The sequence below is a fragment of the Rhinolophus sinicus genome, chromosome 13, assembly GCF_057876585.1.
Source record: "Rhinolophus sinicus isolate RSI-liver-muscle chromosome 13, RSI-T2T, whole genome shotgun sequence".
NCBI lineage: Eukaryota > Metazoa > Chordata > Mammalia > Chiroptera > Rhinolophidae > Rhinolophus > Rhinolophus sinicus.
The window spans coordinates 22,962,082-22,981,014 of record NC_142513.1 but is presented as its reverse complement, the minus strand read 5'-3'; the positions used below and the strand labels follow the sequence as shown (position 1 = coordinate 22,981,014).

General features: G+C 40.1%; 1 protein-coding gene across 1 annotated transcript; it reads right to left on the bottom strand.

The window, feature by feature from the left end:
* Positions 1–15,157: 15,157 nt before the first annotated feature.
* Positions 15,158–18,416, bottom strand: LOC109439433 (uncharacterized). Its single transcript, XM_074317345.2, is given in 3 exon segments — positions 15,158–17,346; positions 17,349–17,919; positions 18,330–18,416. Coding segments are annotated over 3 exon segments (2,847 nt in total).
* Between the last annotated feature and the right edge of the window lie 517 nt (positions 18,417–18,933).

The window sequence follows — 18,933 nt, the reverse complement described above, 5'->3', positions numbered from 1 at the left end:
ATAAACATCGCATATATTTAAGGTATACAGCATGATGTTTTGATATATGTATACATTGTGAAATGATTACCAAAATCAATCTAATCAACATACCCATCTCTTTACACAGTTACAATTTTATGTGTGTGGTGACATCACTCAAGATCTACTTTACTAAGAAATTTCAAGTATAAAATATATTAATTATAGTCGCTATGCTGTTTATTAGGTCTCCAGTTATTATATTAATCTTACAACTGAATCTTTGTACCCTTTGATCAGTATCTTCTGTTTTCCTCCACTTTCACCTTCTGGTAACCACCATTCTAATCTCTGTTACTGTGATTTCAACTTTTTTATTTTTTTAAGATTCCACATATAAGTGAGATCATGTGATACTTCCTTTTCTGTGTCTGCTTTGTTGTCTTAGCATAGTGTCCTCCAGGTTCATCTATATTGTTGCAAATGGCAGGATTTCCTTCTTTCTTAAGGCTGAATAATTATTGGTAAGTAAGGACTTATCATTTCCATTTTGTTAATTGCTTTCTGGGTATTTTGCAGATCCTTGATTTTTTTCTTCCTCTCTTGCTGTCTTCTTTTGAGATTTGAGGGTTTTCTGTAGTGATATGCTTTGATTCCTTTCTCTTCATGGTTCATATATATTTCTACTCTAGATTTTTTTACTTTATGGTTAGCATAAGTCTTGGAATCAAACTTTTGAATATCATATTAGAGTCAAACACCAATGAACATTGAAATTGAATTCTTATTTAATTTGTTTAAAACAAAGATTTATTCAAAGACATTGGAGGCTGACTGCACACAGATGAATGTGCATAGTTTGGAGAACTCATTTTTGAGGGCTATATGGCTATGCAAGATGAAAAGCTAAGAAGTTAGAAGTCAGCTTTGAAGGTATCTTCAAGATAAGCATGAGATGGGTTAGAGGTATTTGGCCTTGGGAGCAGAAAAAATTCTTTCCTAATGTTGTCTGTTCTTGTTCTAGATTCTTCTCCCCCCACACATTAAATTCAGACTTTTCATATTTTAAATGGGAATAACCTATACCTCATGTACCTTTTTAAAGCCCACATTCTTAGCATTTCATAGGTGTCAGAGACTGTGCTCAGTGTTTGACGTGCCTTATTTTAATTTTGAATCTTATTCTAGGAGGTAGGTGTGTGGTTATACTTGTCTTACCAATGAGGAAATTTTGGTAGAAACCATATGATAAGTAAAGGTAGTAAAGGAAGAACCTATATATGCTTTGCTCCAGTTTCATCGGCTTTAACCGTGTTATCATATGCTTTTGTTTAATGAGCTAGTGCATCAATGTGTTTGCCCCATTGTGGCTTTCTCATACACTCAAGGTTGCTTTTCTCCCCCAAAGCCTCAAACAGGGAAAGGTTATTTGCCACCTCAGTTCAAGCATGGGATGAAGGAGACAAGAAGACAGGAGGGTAAAGTTTCAGGCTGCAGCACTAAGCTTATACTCCTTATTTGTAATTACAGTGCTCATAGACCTGAGATGTTTTCAAGGTAGTGATCAAGGTGATTAGTGAGAAGAAAGCACAGTGAGTTCTACCAGGAGCCTGTATAACTCCATCTGGCTGTTCAAAGAGATCCTATAATCCTAATCTCTGTTACATTCTTCTCTGCATAGTAATGAGGTTCCCCCAAGTGAAACATGGGTTATAACACCACTATCCTTGTAGAGCAGCCATGGCCCAGTGGGCAGGGCCCTCAGAAGATGTGTCTTTCTGCTCTTCATCCAGGAATCAGCAACCTGCTAGCTAAGTCCCTACGATGTGAGTAAATTTGAATGAACTACTCTAGCAACCCTCAAAGTAGCCTGAGTGGCAGTAAACATTTTCTCTATTCTTCCAGTTCAGAAACTGAGGCTCAAAGATGAGAAATCAATTTTTCACAGTCCAAGACTGAATAATACATGGTGGGACCTCATATTTGTTTGACTCTGGAGCTCATGATATTTTTCTACTCTTCTCGTCTGCTGACGTGACCCACCTCTGTCCTCCCACCTTCCTGTGAGAGTTCACCAGTTATACCTACAGTGAAAGCCATGAGTATGAAAGTCAGTGAAGTCCTACTTGTCTGGTCTACCCCCTCCTCAAATCTCTTCTGCTAGATAATGACATAGATCATAGATGTGCTTCTTTAAGGAGGTAGAGGCCTGTGTCCTGGAGAAGATCTAGAATATAAGAAAGAGAGAATTCAGCAACATCTAGAAATCTTTGAGGCCCTCAACAACCACTTTGATTTATGGACAAGTATTAATATAGAATCTAGTTAGGCGATCATAGGAGAAGGAGAATTAGAAAAAGGTTTTTTCCTTGAATAAAATTTCCATGTTCAGTAGAGAAGTCATATAAGTAGATACACAGAATATGATGTGACAAGATGACAAATTCTGGATATGCCACCATAATAGAAAATAAGAAGTGGTGGTAGTTCTGTTTTGGGGGAAACAGTGTGGTTATCAATGTCCTCTGGAAGACAACTAAGTATTTTCCAGGCAGGGGTAAGTTGAGAGAGAAAGGCATGTATAAAATCTCAAATCCCAAAGCCATCCAGTGAGTTCAAATCAATCACACAACAGTGTATGAGGCAGAAGTGTAGGGTGTCCTGCGGGAGAGTGATAGGAGACAAAAGTACAAATATAATCTAGGGTCTGAACATGAACAACAAAGGCTGAACTGAAATGTTGGCTGGGATGATGTGGCAATGAACCCAGAAAGGAGTGTAATCATTAGCTTTGTGTCAGTAAAATTCCTCTGGCGATCAGTGTAGAGGATGACTGAGTATGTGTGTGAAAGGAATGCAGAACGATCAATGGGAAGGCTACTGCAATAACCCCAGGGCAAGTCCTGAGGGCTGAATCTTTACACTAGCAATGGAAATAGAAGTCATGCCACATATTAGAGTTGGGAGATGCACACAGACCTATTAGTAGCTCGATGTGGGATCAAGAGAAGAAGGAAAAGGGTTCTGTGATGGCATTCATGGACTTGTGTTTTATAGCAGACACAAATGTTTTCTCCCACTGTTAGGTCTCTACACTAAATCTTTGGCCTCGAATGAGGTCAAAGGTGAAGTTGGCCCCACAAGGCATAAGCTAAGCTCATAGTTTTAGAATAAGAAGGATAGCAGCATGACAAGGTTGAGGAGAGAGACATTCAATCCAATCCTATCATTTCATAAGTGGGCAAACGGAGATCAATAAAGACAAACACGGCCACTTTTGGTGTCCAGAAAGTGAAGGCAACCATATTTCCTAATCTCCCCAACCTTCCAAGTACCAAGGAAGTGGGCCTGAGGCATAGGCGGACGACTGTAATGCACCATATTCTCCTACTGGAAGGGCTCTTAAGGGAAATATCTTACAGCTTAAGGTGAGACTATCTCAGTCTTCAGGTCACACACTATAGAGATACTGATCTCTCATCCTATCTAAGTTGTAATCTGTGATGGAGGATTTCCAGGGAGAGGAGGAAATTGGACATCGGGGTGTAGTGACAGAATGCTCGCAGTAGTCAGTGAAATTTGTTTCAGTTCTAATGCTTACACAGGAAGCTTCTTCTCTGAAGTGAGGTCATAGTACCTACATTCTGAGGTTGTTATTGGAAATGTAATAAGAAAAATGACTCTCTAAACACTTTGTCAGAATGCTTTTGTATCACTAACCACTTAAAAATACATAGGGAATGCCTTCAATCTGTAGAAGCGGGCCTTCAGTCATTTGTATGATAGGCTAGTGGTTCCCAAAGTGTGTTCCCGGGACAAGATACATCAGCATCAGCTGGTGCTTGTGAGCAATGCAAATTCTCAGGCTCTCCCACAGAATCAGAAACTGGAGATGAGGCCTGGAAATCTGTTTTAGCTGTCCGTCCAGGGGTCTCCCACGCACTGTCAATTTTGATAATGACTGCCCAGGCAGACTGTGGGCCTGTGGTCTGGAAAATGTCTTCAAGGATGACACCACTTCTGTCCATTTGTCCTTAATGGATGTTTTGGACGAACCCTCACCTGTGCCTGGCTATCTTATTTGCATCGCTATCCTGGAACTGCAGGTGCTATGGAGATGTGGTGCCCTTCCAAACACTGTTGAGAGGAGAGAGAGTGGGAAGGAGCGAGAAGACCGACACTAAAGTAAGGCCCTTTGCTTTAATGAACCTGGGATCTAATGTCAGGAGGAGGCTGGAATATTCAAGAGCTAATCACAGGAGCAATACTGAACACCACGCGTTTCCTCGTCAGCGGGTCGTCCCCACCGCGCTCGCCGTAGTTGCTGCTGCCGATGTTGTCTTTAAGTTCTCAGCACAGAGAAGAGGGTGAAGCTCTTTTCCGGACAGAATACAGCACAGTTTTTCCTTGTTGCACATGGAAGTAGCGGACTCTAAGTGCATCTCTCCAGTTCTGCACTTGCTCCTGCAATTTCCACCTCCGTTTGCACACTTTTTCACATACCAGCCACCTGTATAAAGGAATTATGTACGTCATTTAGACCAGAGATATGTCATGAAAGATAAAAATCACAGTAGTTCTTTGAACACTGATTATTCAAGTCCCTTACCAGTTGTTTTCTTATACTTTTTCTAATCATGAAGACTTGCTCTGCGGGTTAAATGAGATTTTATAAACATATACACACAGGATTTTTTATATATTTATGAGGCTTTCTGAAAGGAAAATTCTGCATATAAACACATGCCAGGTGTCTATTTCCCATTATTTTACATGGGAAAATATATAACACATTCTTACTTATGAGTATGAAACTCCCAACCAAGTTCAGAAAATGTCATTGAAACACATATTAACACCTAAATTGAAGTTAAAAAAGGTATCGTTTTAAAATTTGAAATGCTCAAAGTATCTCACTATTACCTAAACACACATGGCTTTTGTTGAAGCTTGGTAAGATTTTCAAATTATCTGTACATGTTTCTGAGGTCCTACAAATTCTATTTAAAATGTAACTTTAGATTTGTCTTATATTTTGTCTTGTTACATATAAATATAATTTTTTCATTTGTATCTATATGTAGATATACATATATAGGTATGCCTATATAATATTGAGCTATGAATACATTCTACAAAATTTGGGAAATAAAAAACCAAAAGCCTTGGTGAATAATGAGTAATCCTGAGTGGATTAAACTTGGATAATTCTAGTAATATATTCATTAGGGAAACATTCTGCAGGATGTGGCTGTGTATGTGTATGTATTATATAAATATATTTAAAAATGCTCTTGTCACATGGTGTAACACGTAGAAGGCCCTAAAGAGATGTTGGAACTCTTTCTTACCTTGTTCTACATTGCTTATCTCATCCCTCTATTCAACCAACAAATATATAATGAGTGCCTACTACGTCAAGAACTCTGCAAGAAGATGGGAATAGACAATGAACAGAAAGACTAGGTTTGAAAATCTTATACTGGGGAGGGAAGGAAGAAATAAACAAGTAAATGAATAAACAAAATAACTACAGATTGTGATAAGTGCAACAAATTAAAAGAATAATGTGATGTAGAAGAGAGAAAGTGAATAGAGCAATGAATCATTTTTGAGTTCTATTACCACTCCTATTACCTGTTATCAGCTGTTTAATCCTCCTCTGAGGATGAAATGAAATTTTGCATACATAATATTTATGTACATATAGGCCTGTCACTCCTAAACTCATAATTCTGCATGGGGGGTCAATAAAATTTTTTAGAAGTAACTAATAAACCAGGGGGTAGGGGGGTAGGGGGTGGGAGATGAGGGTAAGGGGGATCAAATATATGGTGATGGAAGGGGAACTGACTCTGGGTGGTGAACACACAATGAGATTTATAGATGATGTAATACAGAATTATACACCTGAAATCTATGTAATTTTACTAATAATTGTCACCCCAATAATTAAAAAAAATTTTTTTTAAATAAGTAAATAAAGTTAAAAAAAAGTAACTAATAAGTTAGAAAACATTTGCAAGAAATATGAAATAGAAAGTTTAAAAATAGTAACACACTAACATTTGGCATTATATGCTAGTTTCCTTTACCACCTTTGACCATGCACTGGAACTTCTTAAATTTACCTATATAAACAGAGAATCTTACAATAATATACTAACAAGGTTGTACAATATTATTCAGAATATTGATACAGTGCAAAAGTAATTCAAATGACACATAATAAGGGACTTTTCAGTTAATATTGGTACAAAAATAAGACAAATAATAAGCACCTACTGCAAATTATATTTTCAAGGAGTTTTTAGAGACCTTGAACAATTCCTGATACAATCTTAAATTAAAAAGGGAAGATTATAAACTTGTACATCAGTTGGTCACAATTTAAAAAATGTAAGCAGTGATGAAATGGTGGCCACTTTCTTTCAGTGTTCCTGCTTTAATTTTGTAAAATAAACTAAAGAATTAATTAAAAAGAAGGAATGCTTACACAGGTAGAGCTGAAATCTGACATGGGACTTCTAAGTCTTGAATCTTTTCTCCCCATTCACTCCGAATATTTTTCTTCCCTTTTCCACCTTACAGTTCTATAGATATTTAGAAATAACCTTTCCTGTTTGGTTCACCACATCCAAGGAAGAAACAGTGTGTGTGTAGGGGGATCCCTTGTCTGTAAGACCAAGAAATTGGGAGAAGCAGTAGTATAGAATTGCTGCTTCAGTAGGTAATACCTGGTGCCACACACAGTGAAATGAGGCAGGGCTGGACGGAACTGGCCCTGAGTGATAGGACAGAGGGAAGTTTGGGGTGTCAGGATCATCTCTGTCCTCGGCTTCTCATCATCGTCCCTCAGCTCCTGTTATAGACACTGCTCTACTGTGAGAGCCTTGGGGTCTCTTAGAACAGAGGTGTTTTGAAGAAGTAAGGCAAACCTCGGCCCCCTCCCAGTGAGAGCTCTCCCTCCACTCCTATGGCCAGTCTGATAATAGGGACCCCATGTGCAGGACCCTGTTCTAGGTCTGTGTTTCTTCTTCCCCAAGATTCTATTTACCTGAGACCAACTGGGCCAGGAGCAAAAAAATTGCAAGAGTGAGCAATAGGGACTTCATGGCTCTTGAAATACAGCAGGACTGGCAGTGGGTTCTATGGAGTCCAGAACTCTCTATTCAGCGTGACTCTGAACTCAGGTCTTTATTGTCCTCTGTGAGTGGGGTTGGGCTCAGGCAGTGGACCAGAAGGATATAGGATATTGTGCCAAATGTAACTTCAGTCCATTGGCCAGCAGCTCTAATTGAGGCATCACTACTCAACAGGCCTGTTCTAGGCATGCCTTAGGGGAAAGAGAAAGACTTGTAAGAGAAGGTGCAAAAAGCGCTGCTGTAGTGTATGATAATTTAGAGAGAAAGATTCAAGAAGAATTTAGCTGATTTCTCGAAGGCTGGGGTTGTGCTGTCTGTTTCCCACAATCTCTTGTGTTGGTTCTAAAAGTATTTATCTTACTGCCTGTGACAGTCTGTTTGCCTGTATGTGTCTCCCCCTAAAATACAATGTATTTTTGAGCACTGACTGCATATTATTTTTTTTTTGTATATTAATTCTGGATATAGAGGAGTACCTAAGTGATTGTTTGTTAAATGAAAAAGTTAATATTTTGTTGATAATCAGGCAAGTTAGAAAGTATTGTAGAAATAAATCAGAGGTATAAAGATGTCTTTAAGTCCTCATTTGAGTCCAGCAATAAAGCATCATAAAGAAAAGTACACCCATATGACTCAATGCTGTGCATTTGTGAAAAAGAGTGCAAAAGCAGCATTGTAGTGCAACATCTTTAGTAATGATTCTAATTTATGGGAGGGAGTCATATGTCTTGTATGTAAGTAAGTGCATTAACTAAAAGAGTGCAAGGCAGAAGTCATGCTAATAGTAGCTGTTTTCTGAATGAGTTTGAGGCAGGCATTCAAAGAGATTTTGTGTTGTTAAAGTATCTTTTTGAGTGGCCCAGTGGATTGTGACTGGAAGCCATAAGGTCCTAGAGATTTTATTCTTTGTGAGGAGTTTTCATTTTCCTTTTTTAAAATTAGTGAGACGATTGATGTACATGAAAATCCATTAGAGTGGATGAGTTTGCATGAGTTTGACAAATTATGCGCTTGTGAAACCTTCATCAGAGTCAAAATAATGCATATATCCTTCACCCTCAAAAAGTTCATCGTGCCCCTTTGGTAGCCACTCCTTTCTCTCCTCACCTTCATGATACCCTGGCAACCCTGATGCACTGTGTCCCTAGAGCTTTGCTTGCATCTTCTGGAATGTTCTAGAAATGAAGTCATATAGTATGCATCCTTTTCTGCCTGGCTTTTTTCATCCAGAGTAATTATTTTGAGATTGATCCATGTTGTGGTATGTATTTATTCCTGTTATTGTGACTGTTTTTTTCATAGATATAATAACAAGCCATTTATTCAAATACCGCTTAATGAACATTTTGATTGCTTCCAGATACTAGCTGTTACAAATAATGCTGCCATTGATCATTTGTGTGTAAGTCTTTGAGTGGACAAATGCTTTCATTACTCTTTGGTAAACACCTAGGTGTGGAATGACTGAGTCACAGGGGTGGTATATATTTTACTTATTAAGAAACTACCAAATTGTTTTCCAAATAGCTGTACCATTTTGCATTCCCACCAGCAATATATGAGAGTTTATTTTTCTCCATACAATCAGCAACACTTTGCATGTACAGTTTTTAAATTATTATTATTATCATTATTATTATTATTTTTAGCCTTGGCCATTTTAGTGAGTGTGTAGGGGTATTTCATTGTGATTTTAATATGCATTATTTCTAGTGATAAAATATATCGATCCTCTTTTCAATTAATATTTGCCACCCATATATCTTACTTGGTGAAGTGCCTCTTTAAATATTTTCCTCATATTTTGATTAGGTTTTCATTCTCCTTATTGAATTCTCAGTTTCTTTTATATAGTCTAAATACAAGAATTTTGTTGGGTATATGACTTGCAAATATTTTTTCTCAGTCTGTGGGTTGTCTTTTTATTTCCATAACAGTGTATTTTAATGATAGTTTTTTTTATTTTGCTGAAATTCAATTTATTGATTTGTAAATTTTATAGTTTGAGACTTTTTGTGTTATAGTTAAGAAACTGTTGTTAAACCCAAAAACATACGTTTATGTTTTTCAGAAAAAAACTTGTAGAGAGAAGTTTTATCTCTTTTACTTAAATCTATATTTAGTTTTTGAGTTAATTTTTAAGTGATGCGAGGTAAGAGTCAAGTAATGTTTTTCACTTAGGGCTATGCAATTGTCCCATCACCATTGCTGATAATATTATCTTTTTCCTATTGAATATGTGGGTTTATTTCTGTACTCTCTATTCCGATGTATATGTGTAGCCTAAACAAACATCATAATTTCTTTATTAATGTAGCTATACATAGTATAGTATATAGCTCTATATGGTATGATTTTTGGACCTAGCTCTTCTATAAATTTATTTTTCACATTTCAATGTTTAATCTAATTGGATTAAGTTGTGTATATGATGTGAGGTATGGATCAGACTTCATTGATTTACCATTAAGTGGTCAGTTTGCCAAACAATCTATTCTTTCCTCACCAGTTAAGAATGCCACCTTAATCATTATTAATTTGTATGTTCACTAGGGCTTGTTTCTGGAGTCTCATCTATTTTCATAGTTCTGCTTTTCTATTCCTACTCTAATATCAGACTATTTTACAATTTATGATTTTTGACATGTAGAATTTTTTAATATTTTAAATATTAAATATTATTTAATATTTAATTTTTAATGTAGAATTTTTTAATATTTTAAATATTTAAATGAAAGAAATCAAATAGTAAAAGTAAAAGAGCTGAGCAATGGGGAAATGGAGAGTTATTAATCAGCAGGCATAAAGTTTGCCTGCTGATTACTATTTGATTTCTTTCATTTAAATATTTAACTCCATTGACTCTATTCCCTATGCTGTACTCCACGTCCTGTGACTATACAGCTATATACGATGTCAGTGGGGTAGTTGGGGGATGGGTGTGATCACTTTGTGAAGGGCGTAAATGTATAGCTATTACAGTTTTGTACACCTGAAACTACTAAAAAGCAAAAAATATCAATAAACATTTAACTCTGCTTTCTTCTTATGAAAGTATTTGATTGTGGTAAAAAGACTTAACATGAGATCTACTCTCTTAAGAAATGTTTAAGTGTACATACAATATTGTTGTATTGTTACAAAAGTATACAATATAATATTATATAGGTGTGATGTTGTTCAGCAGATCTCTACAACTTATTTGTCTTGCTTAACTGAAACTTTATGCCTGCTGATTAATAACTCTCCATTTCCCCATTGCTCAGCTCTTGGTAGCCACCATTCCACTCTTTGATTCTATGATTTTTACTGTTTTAGATACCTCATATAAGTGGAAACATGCAGTTTTGTCTTTTTGTGATTAACTTATTTCACTTAGCTTAATATTCTCAGGGTTCACCATGTTGTTGCATATGGTAGAATTTCCTTCTTTTTAAGTCTGAATAGGGTTCCATTGTATGTGTGTATCACATTTTCTTTATGCATTGATCTGTTAATGGGCATTGGTCTTGGCAATGTTTCTATATCTTAGCTATTGTGAATACTGCTTAATGAACAAGGGAACGTTATTATCTCTTTGAGATTTTTATTTCAGTTCTTTTGGACAAATACACAGAAGTGAGATTGCTGGATTATATACTAGCTCTATTTCTTTTTGTTGTTGTTTTGAGGAGAGTTCATACTGTTTTCCATAGTGGCTGAACCATTTTGCTTCCCCACCAACAGTGTGCAAGGGTTCTAATTTCTTATCCTCACCGATGTACTGTTGGATTTTATTTGATAGTATTTTGTTGAGAATTTTTATGTCTATATTCATCAGGGATATTTGCTTGTAGTTTTTTGGTTTGTTTTGTATTTTTTGTTTGGCTTTCTTTTGTGATGCCTCTGTCTGGCTTTTGTGATGTCTAATGCTGGCTACATATAATGAAGCATCCCCTCTTTAATTTTTGGGAAGGGTTTGAGAAGGATTGACATTAATTCTTCTTTAAATATTTGGTTGAAATCACCAGTAAAACCATCTGTTCCTGTGTTTTTCTCTATAGGGAGGGTTTTGATTACTGATTCAATCTCCTTAGACATTATTGGTTGTTTGGGTTTTCTATTTCTTCATGATTTGGTCTTGATGGTTGTATGTTTTTTTGTTTTGCTTGTTTGTTTTTTAATTGGGAATATTGTGGAACAGTGTGTTTCTCCAGGGCCCATCAGCTCCAAGTCAAGTCGTTGTCCTCCAGTCTAGTTGTGGAGAGCGCAGCTCAGCTCCAAGTCCAGTCACCGTTTTCCATCTTAGCTGCAGGCAGCGCAGCCCACCATCCCATGAGGGAATTGAACCCACAACCTTGTTGTTAAGAGCTTGCACTCTAACCAACTGAGCCATCTGACTGCCCCTGTTTTTTGTTTTGTTTTGTTTTTTGATTTATCTATTTGTCAATAGATAAATCAAGGTTATCCAATTTATTGGCATGTGATTATTCACAGTAGTTTCTTCAGATCCTTTTCATTTCTGTGGTATCAGTTGTAATGTCTTTCATTTTTAATTTTGTGTGTTTGAATCCTCATTCTTGTTTTTTTTGGTTAGTTTATTTGCTTTAAATATTTAGTTGCTCCTATTGGGTGTATATATATTAACAATTGTTATATCCTCTTGATTAGTTGATCCTTTTTTCACTATGTAGTAATCTTTTTGTCTCTTATGACTGATTTTGAGTCGTTACCATTTGCATGGAATTTCTTATCCCATCCATTCATTTTCAGCCTATATGTGTTCCTAAAGCTAAAATGAGTCCATTTAGCCACTCTGCATCTTATACTTGGGGAATTTCTTCTATTTATATTAAGTAATTATTGATAGATAAAGATTTACTATTCCCATTTTGTTAATTGTTTTCTGAGTGTTTATTGGTCCTTAGTTCCTTTCTTATTCTCTTTTTGTCTACCTTTGTGATTTCCTTTTTTGTGGTGGGTATTCTTTAATTCTTTTATCTTTTTTGTATCCACCATAGATTTTTTTCTTTGTGGTTAACATGAGGCTTACTTGATTTCTCTTGTAGATATAACAGTCTTTTTTAACTGATAGTATCTTACTTTTAATCATATGCCAAAACTACACTTTCACTTCTTTTCCCCCTGCATTATGCTATTCATGTCATACTTTACATCTTTTTATATTGTTCAGACATGAACAAATTATTGTAGCTATAGTGATGTTTGATATTTTTAAAACTTTGATACTAAGAAAAAAGTGATTTACACATTACCATTACAGTATTATTCTGAATTTGACTATATGTTTACCTTTACCAGTGAGTTTTATACTTTAATTTAATTTTTTCATGTTGTTACTTTGCATCCTTTCCTTTCAACTTGAAGAACTCCCTTTAGCATTTCTTTTTGTTTTAATTTTTACTAAATTTTTTGGGGTGGCATTGATTAGTAAAATTATATAGATTTCAAGTGTATAGTTCTATAATATATCATTGATATATTACATTGTGTCTGGTGGTTTTGAACTCCCTTAGCTTTTTTTTTTGGTCTGAGAATGCCTTTATCTCTCCTTCATTTCTGAAGGGCAGTTTTGCTAGTTATAATAGTCCTTCCTAGCAGTTTTTTTCCCCCATCACTTTGAATATATCATCTCATTTTCTCCTGGCTTTCTCAGTTTCTACAGAGAAATCCACTGATAGTTTTTTGGGGATTCCCTTAGTTCTGATTAATAATTTTTCTTATACTGCCTTGAAAAGTCTCTCTTTGTCTTTGACTTTTAGCAGTTTGATATAAAGTGTCTTGCAGTAATCTACTTTGGGCTGATGTTGTTTGGGTTCCTTTGAGCTTCCTGTACTTAGACATCAATCTGTCTCCCCAGATTTTGGAAGTTTTCAGCTATTATTTCTTTAAATAAAATGTCCACCTCTTTCTGGAACTCCCATGATGTGAATATTTGTTCAGTTGATGGTGTCCCATAATTCATGTAGGGTTTGTTTACTCTTTTAATTTTTTTCTCTTTGTTCCTCAAAATGGCTAATTTCAAATGTTCTATCTTTGAGTTTGCCGACTCTTTTGTCTGCATTATCAAGTCTATTATTGAGGCTCTCTATTGAAGTTTTTAGTTCTGTCATTGTATTCTTCTGTTCTGGATTTCTGGGGTTTTTTATGGTATCTATTTCTTTTTTAAACTTTTCATTTTGTTTATGCATTGTTTTCCTGATTTTGTTCAGTTATCTGTGTTCTTGTGCATTTCATTGAATTTCTTTAAAATAATTATTTTGAACTCTTTGTCAGGCAAATCATAGATCCCCATTTCTTTGAGGTCAGTTACTGGAACTTTATTAGTTTCCTTTTGTGTTGTCATGTTTGCCTGATTCTTCATGATCCATGTAATGTTGTAATGGTGTCTGTGCATTTGAAGGAACAAACACCTCTTTTAGTCTTTATAGACTGGTTTCAGCAAGTACAAACCTACTCTCAGTTCCCGGGGCTGATGGGATTACCTCTGAATTGCAGTTGTGCTGAGTTGGAGTAGATTTTGAGCCTGTCACTGGCTCTGCAGTGGGAAGGGCCCACAGTTAGCATGCTTCTTACCAGAGGCTCAGGCAGGCATGGCTCCTATCTTGGTCTTGGGTAGATGGGACTTCCTCCAGTACCTTGTTCTGTATGGTGGCACTGGACAAGTGTCCACAGTTGAATCCTCAGTGGGGCTGTTATCAGGTACCCTGATGAATGTGGCTCCTGCCAGATCCCTGGGAAGGCCCTGCTTGGTCCCTGAATGTTTCTCTATTTAAACAGTATTAGCCCTGGACTGTGGTAAGAGGGGCTGGAACTGAGTCTCAGGGTTATTTCAAGTTCCACAGACAATACTGAAGTCTGCAGACCTGGCTCTAGAGGCATGGATGAGCATGGTTTCCACCACATCCTGGTGGGGCTGGACCGCTCCCTGACCATTGCTGGAATGGCTGAAGCCAAATATAGAGCCCTTTCTGGATCTCCTAAGGCATATCTCCTTCTGGTCTCTGCCAGCAGGACTTTAAATGGACTGTAAGTGAGAGGGTTTGGAACTAAGTATAGGGTTTTTCAAGATCTCTGGGGATGCAAATAGGAGTGCTTCCCATTGGGACCCTGGACCCTCAGACTGTGGCTGTGAGCAGGGGGACTAGAAATAAGTATTAAGCCCTTTCAGGATTTCCAGGGGGCAAAGACAGGAGTGTCTCTGTGACAGCAGGACTGTCAAGGATCATGTCATGGACATCGAGGATGGGCTGGAACCCAGGAACAGGGCCCTTTCAGAGTCTACTGTCTGATTGAGTTTAGCAGGCTTGATCCTGGGGTTCCTAGACTGTGGCAATAGGGGCTGATGCTGATTCTCAAGCCACTTCTGAGTCCACAGCCAGAACTGAGTGCTGTATACCTATTACCCTTTGCACAGTGGGTATGAATTCTCCTGGCTCCTTGGTACATGGCACTGGTGATAGGATCAAACCATATAGGGCTATAATTGAGTCGCTAGGAGTACACTGCTTTTTCTTGGTTTGTAGCTGGGACCACAGTCATTGAGCCAATCACCTGAGTATGGGCCTGCATATTCAAAACAGCTGTCCTCAGTCTTGGATTGTACCAGGGTTTCACAGTGTCTTACTTGGATTCTAAGCTACCACAACAGCACTTTTGAACATGCATAGATGCCAAATTACTATTGTTTCGAAGGGATATGAGAGGGGGGAATCTTAATTGGCTATCTGGCTGATGTCACTCCTCTGTTTTCTTATTGTTGAGTTTTAAGAGTTTTTTTATATATATTGGATACAAGTCTTTTTATCAGATGTATGTTTTGCCAAGTATATTATTCTAGTCTATAGCTTATTTTTTTTCATTCTCTCCACAGTGTTTTTCACAGAGAAACAGTTTTTAATTTTACTGAAGACCAACTTATCAAGTTTTTCTTTCATTGGTCATGTTTGGTGTTATAGCTAAAAAGATATCACCAAACCTACGGTCACCTAGATTTTGTCTTACATTATTTTCTAGGATTTTTGTACCTTTGCATTTTGCTTGTAGGTATATCATCTGTTCTGAGTTAATTTTTGTGAAAGGTGTCAGATCTTCCAAAGCCCTAGGCGCTGCATTAGTACCCCTTTCGCTATTCCCTTTCTCTCATCAACAAAGAGAGTGAAGGGCTTCAGGGGGTCTGGCAATGCCAGGGCCGGGGCTCTTAAGAGGGTGACCTTGAGTTCATCATATGCCTTCTGTTGGTCTGACCCCCAGGCCCAAGGGACCTTCTCCTTGGTTGCCTCATACAGAGGCTTCGCTATTTCAGCATACCCCGGAATCCACAGCCGGCAATATCCTGTTGTCCCTAAAAACTCGCGGACCTCTCGGGCTGATGTTGGGACTGGAAGTCTAAGAATAGTTTCTTTAATGGCCTCTGTCAGCCACCTAGTTCCTTCTTGGAGCTTATATCCTAGATAGATGACTGTTTGCTTGCATATTTGGGCCTTCTTTGCACTGGCCCGATAGCCCAGCTGCCCCAGCTCTTGGAGGAAGTCTCCAGTGGCCTGCCGGCATTCGGCTTCAGAGCGGGCTGCCAGGAGCAAGTCATCTACATACTGCAGGAGCGTAACTGAAGTATGGCTCTGGCGAAACGAGTCCAAATCCTGATTTAGGGCTTCATTAAACAGAGTTGGAGAGTTCTTGAAGCCTTGCGATAGTCTAGTCCAGGTCAGCTGCCCGGAGGTTCCCGAATTCGCATCATGCCATTCGAAGGCAAAAATGTGTTGGCTGCTAGGTGCCAGGGCTATGCTAAAAATTGCATCTTTTAGGTCTAAGGTAGAATACCAAATATGTGAAGAGGGTAAATGACTTAGTAAGGTATATGGGTGTGGGACCGTGGGGTGGATGTCTTCGACCCTCTTATTCACTTCCCTCAGGTCCTGGACTGGCCTATAATCGTTCCCCCCCGGCTTCTTAATGGGGAGGAGTGGGGTGTTCCAAGCAGAATGGCAAGGTTTTAGTATTCCAGCTTCTAGGAGACAATTAATGTGTGGGGCAATCCCTTTTCGCGCTTCGGAGGACATGGGGTACTGGCGGATCCGGACAGGCTGAGCCGAGGCTTTAAGTTCGACCACTACTGGTGCTTGGCGGACCACTCGACCTACACCCACTATTTCTGCCCACGCCTGAGGGTACGTTTTAACCCAATAGTCCATCTCATGGGGCCATCCAGAAGGGGGAAGGTTGTAGGGTTTGTCTTGCAGGGCAAACAGGCGATGTTCATCCGCAAGAGACAGGGTCAAAATATGGAGGGGCTGTCCCTGGCCATCTAATACCTTGATGCCATCTGGCTCAAAATGGATTTGGGCCTTGATCTTAGTCAGGAGATCGCGCCCCAATAAGGGGGCAGGGCATTCAGGGAAAACCAGGAAGGAGTGGGTAACTTGGTGGCGGCCTAAGTCCACTTGGCGCTTACTGGTCCACCGATAAGCTTTAGACCCAGTTGCCCCCTGCACCAAACTGGTTTTCTGAGATAAGGGCTCCGTATGCTTGTTCAAAACTGAGTACTGAGCTCCTGTATCTACCATGAACCCTACTGGCTTCCCCTCCTCATATGCAGTTACCCAAGACTCGGGGAGGGGATCTGAGTCCCGTCCCCTCTAATCACTGTCCATTCCTGCCAGCAGAACTCGTGCGTCTTGCCGGGTCTGGCCCTGGAGCTTGGGGCATTCCCTCTTCCAATGTCCATATTCTTTACAGTAGGCACATTGTCTCCTATCCTGTTGGGGCCGCGGTCTCCACGGTCGGGCTGGCCCGGCAGGATTCGGTCTTTCCCTGACTGTGCCTTGTACGCCTGCCAACAAGATCTTGGCCATCTCCCTCTGCTGCCTCCTATTCTCCTTACTCTGATGTTCTCTGTCTTCCTTCCTGATTCGTTCCTGTAATTCCTGATTTTCTTTCCTAATTCTATCTTCCCTTTCTTCGAGAGTCTCTCGAGTGTTGAAAACTCTTTCCGCTACTTTCATCAAGTCCCGAATAGACATCTCTCCCAGTCCCTCCTGTTTATATAATTTCTTTCTTATATCCGGGGCGGCCTGGTTTATAAAGGACATAATTACAGCCGACTGGTTCTCCTCTGCCAGGGGATCCAATGGGGTGTACTGCCTATAAGCATCATAGAGGCGCTCCATAAACACGGCCGGGCTTTCATTTTCCCCTTGCACTATAGCCTTTACTTTGGCCAGATTGGTGGGTCGGCGGCCGCCGCTCGGAGACCTGCCATAAGAGTCTGGCGGTAAACTCGGAGACGCTCCCTACCTTCCGCGTTCCCATAATCCCAATCCGGTCTGTTCAGGGGAAAGCGCTCGTCGATCAGGTTCGGTAGAGTCATTGGCCGTCCGTTGTCACCGGGGACATTCTTTCTGGCCTCGGTGAGGATCCACTCGCGCTCTTCGGTGGTGAATAAAGTCTTAAGAAGCTGCTGGCAATCATCCCATGTGGGACTGTGCGTGTGCATGACAGACTCGAACAGGTCAGTTAAACCTTTCGGGTCCTCAGAAAAGGAAGGGTTTTGGGCCTTCCAGTTGGACAAATCACTGCTTGAAAAGGGCCAATACTGGTATGCACGCTCCCCATCTGGACCAGTCCTTCCTAGGGCTCGCACAGGGAGAATTGGCGCCCCTGCGGAGGTGGAGGAGGACGGCTCCTCCTCTGGGGCTTCTTCCCGGTGTCTACGAGACTTTAATCCTCTTGCTGGTCCTTGGGCTGGGGCAGGGGGAGCCGGGGTAGAGGGAGCCGTAGAATGGGGAAGCTCAGAAGCGTCGGCGGCCTCAGGCTGGAGGGGCGCCACAGGCGCGTAGGGGGGGGGTGGTTCTCTTCAAAATCTAGGTCGATCAAAGAGGGATATATGCTTGACCCTTCCTGTAGGATGGGTTTTTGGGCCGGCTTCTCCGAGGGTTCCGGGCTAGCTGTGGGCTCTGCCGGCTGGCAAGAGGGTCCTGAAACAGTCAGGACCTTAGGGGGATCTTCCGGCTTATCGGGGACAAAGGGTTTAAGCCAGGAGGGAGGACTCTCCACTAAGGCTTGCCGTATCAGAATATAGGGCTATTGGTCCGGATGGCGCCGATTAACAATCTTTTGGACCTTCTTAATGATGTCTAGGGAAAAAGTCCCTTGGGGGGGCCAGCCCACATTAAAAGTAGGCCACTCTGCAGAGCAGAAGGTATTAAACTTATCTTTTTTCACTTCCACGCCATAATCACGAGCTTTGGCGCGGATCTCAGGAAAATGGTTCAGGAACAGAGTCTTAGGTGTTACTTGAGCCTGTCCCATGATGGTTACAAAGAGAGAGAAACCAGGAAAAGACGAAAGAAAGGACCGAAAACACAGTGCCAGCAAATACACAACCTCACACAGGACACTTCAACACCCACCGGCCGGTCAACCACACCACATCCACAGGCGCCGTTTCAATCACACCACACTCAGGATCCTTACCCAGGGCCCGTCCGAACGGCGTCCACTGCGGACCACCTTTTCGTCGGGGACGTCTCCCACGACTTCCAGAATTGGAGCTTCCGCTCCTTCCCTTCCTGTGAGAATTCTCAATAAAAACCAAACCAAGCAGAGACCTGTTTCAGCCTCTGGCCGAGGGCCTGTTTCAGCCCCCCCTAAGTAGGACCGGGCAGAGACCTGTTTCAGTCTCCCTCCGGTCAGAGGTGGCCAAACCTCTTACCGCAGTTCCCTATGTAAACCTCGGTATCGGGAGTTGTCTGTTTCCCTGAGGGGGGGGTGATCCCGGACGAGCCCCCGAATGTTAAGTCCTGGAATCTTTCACCCCTCAGACAGA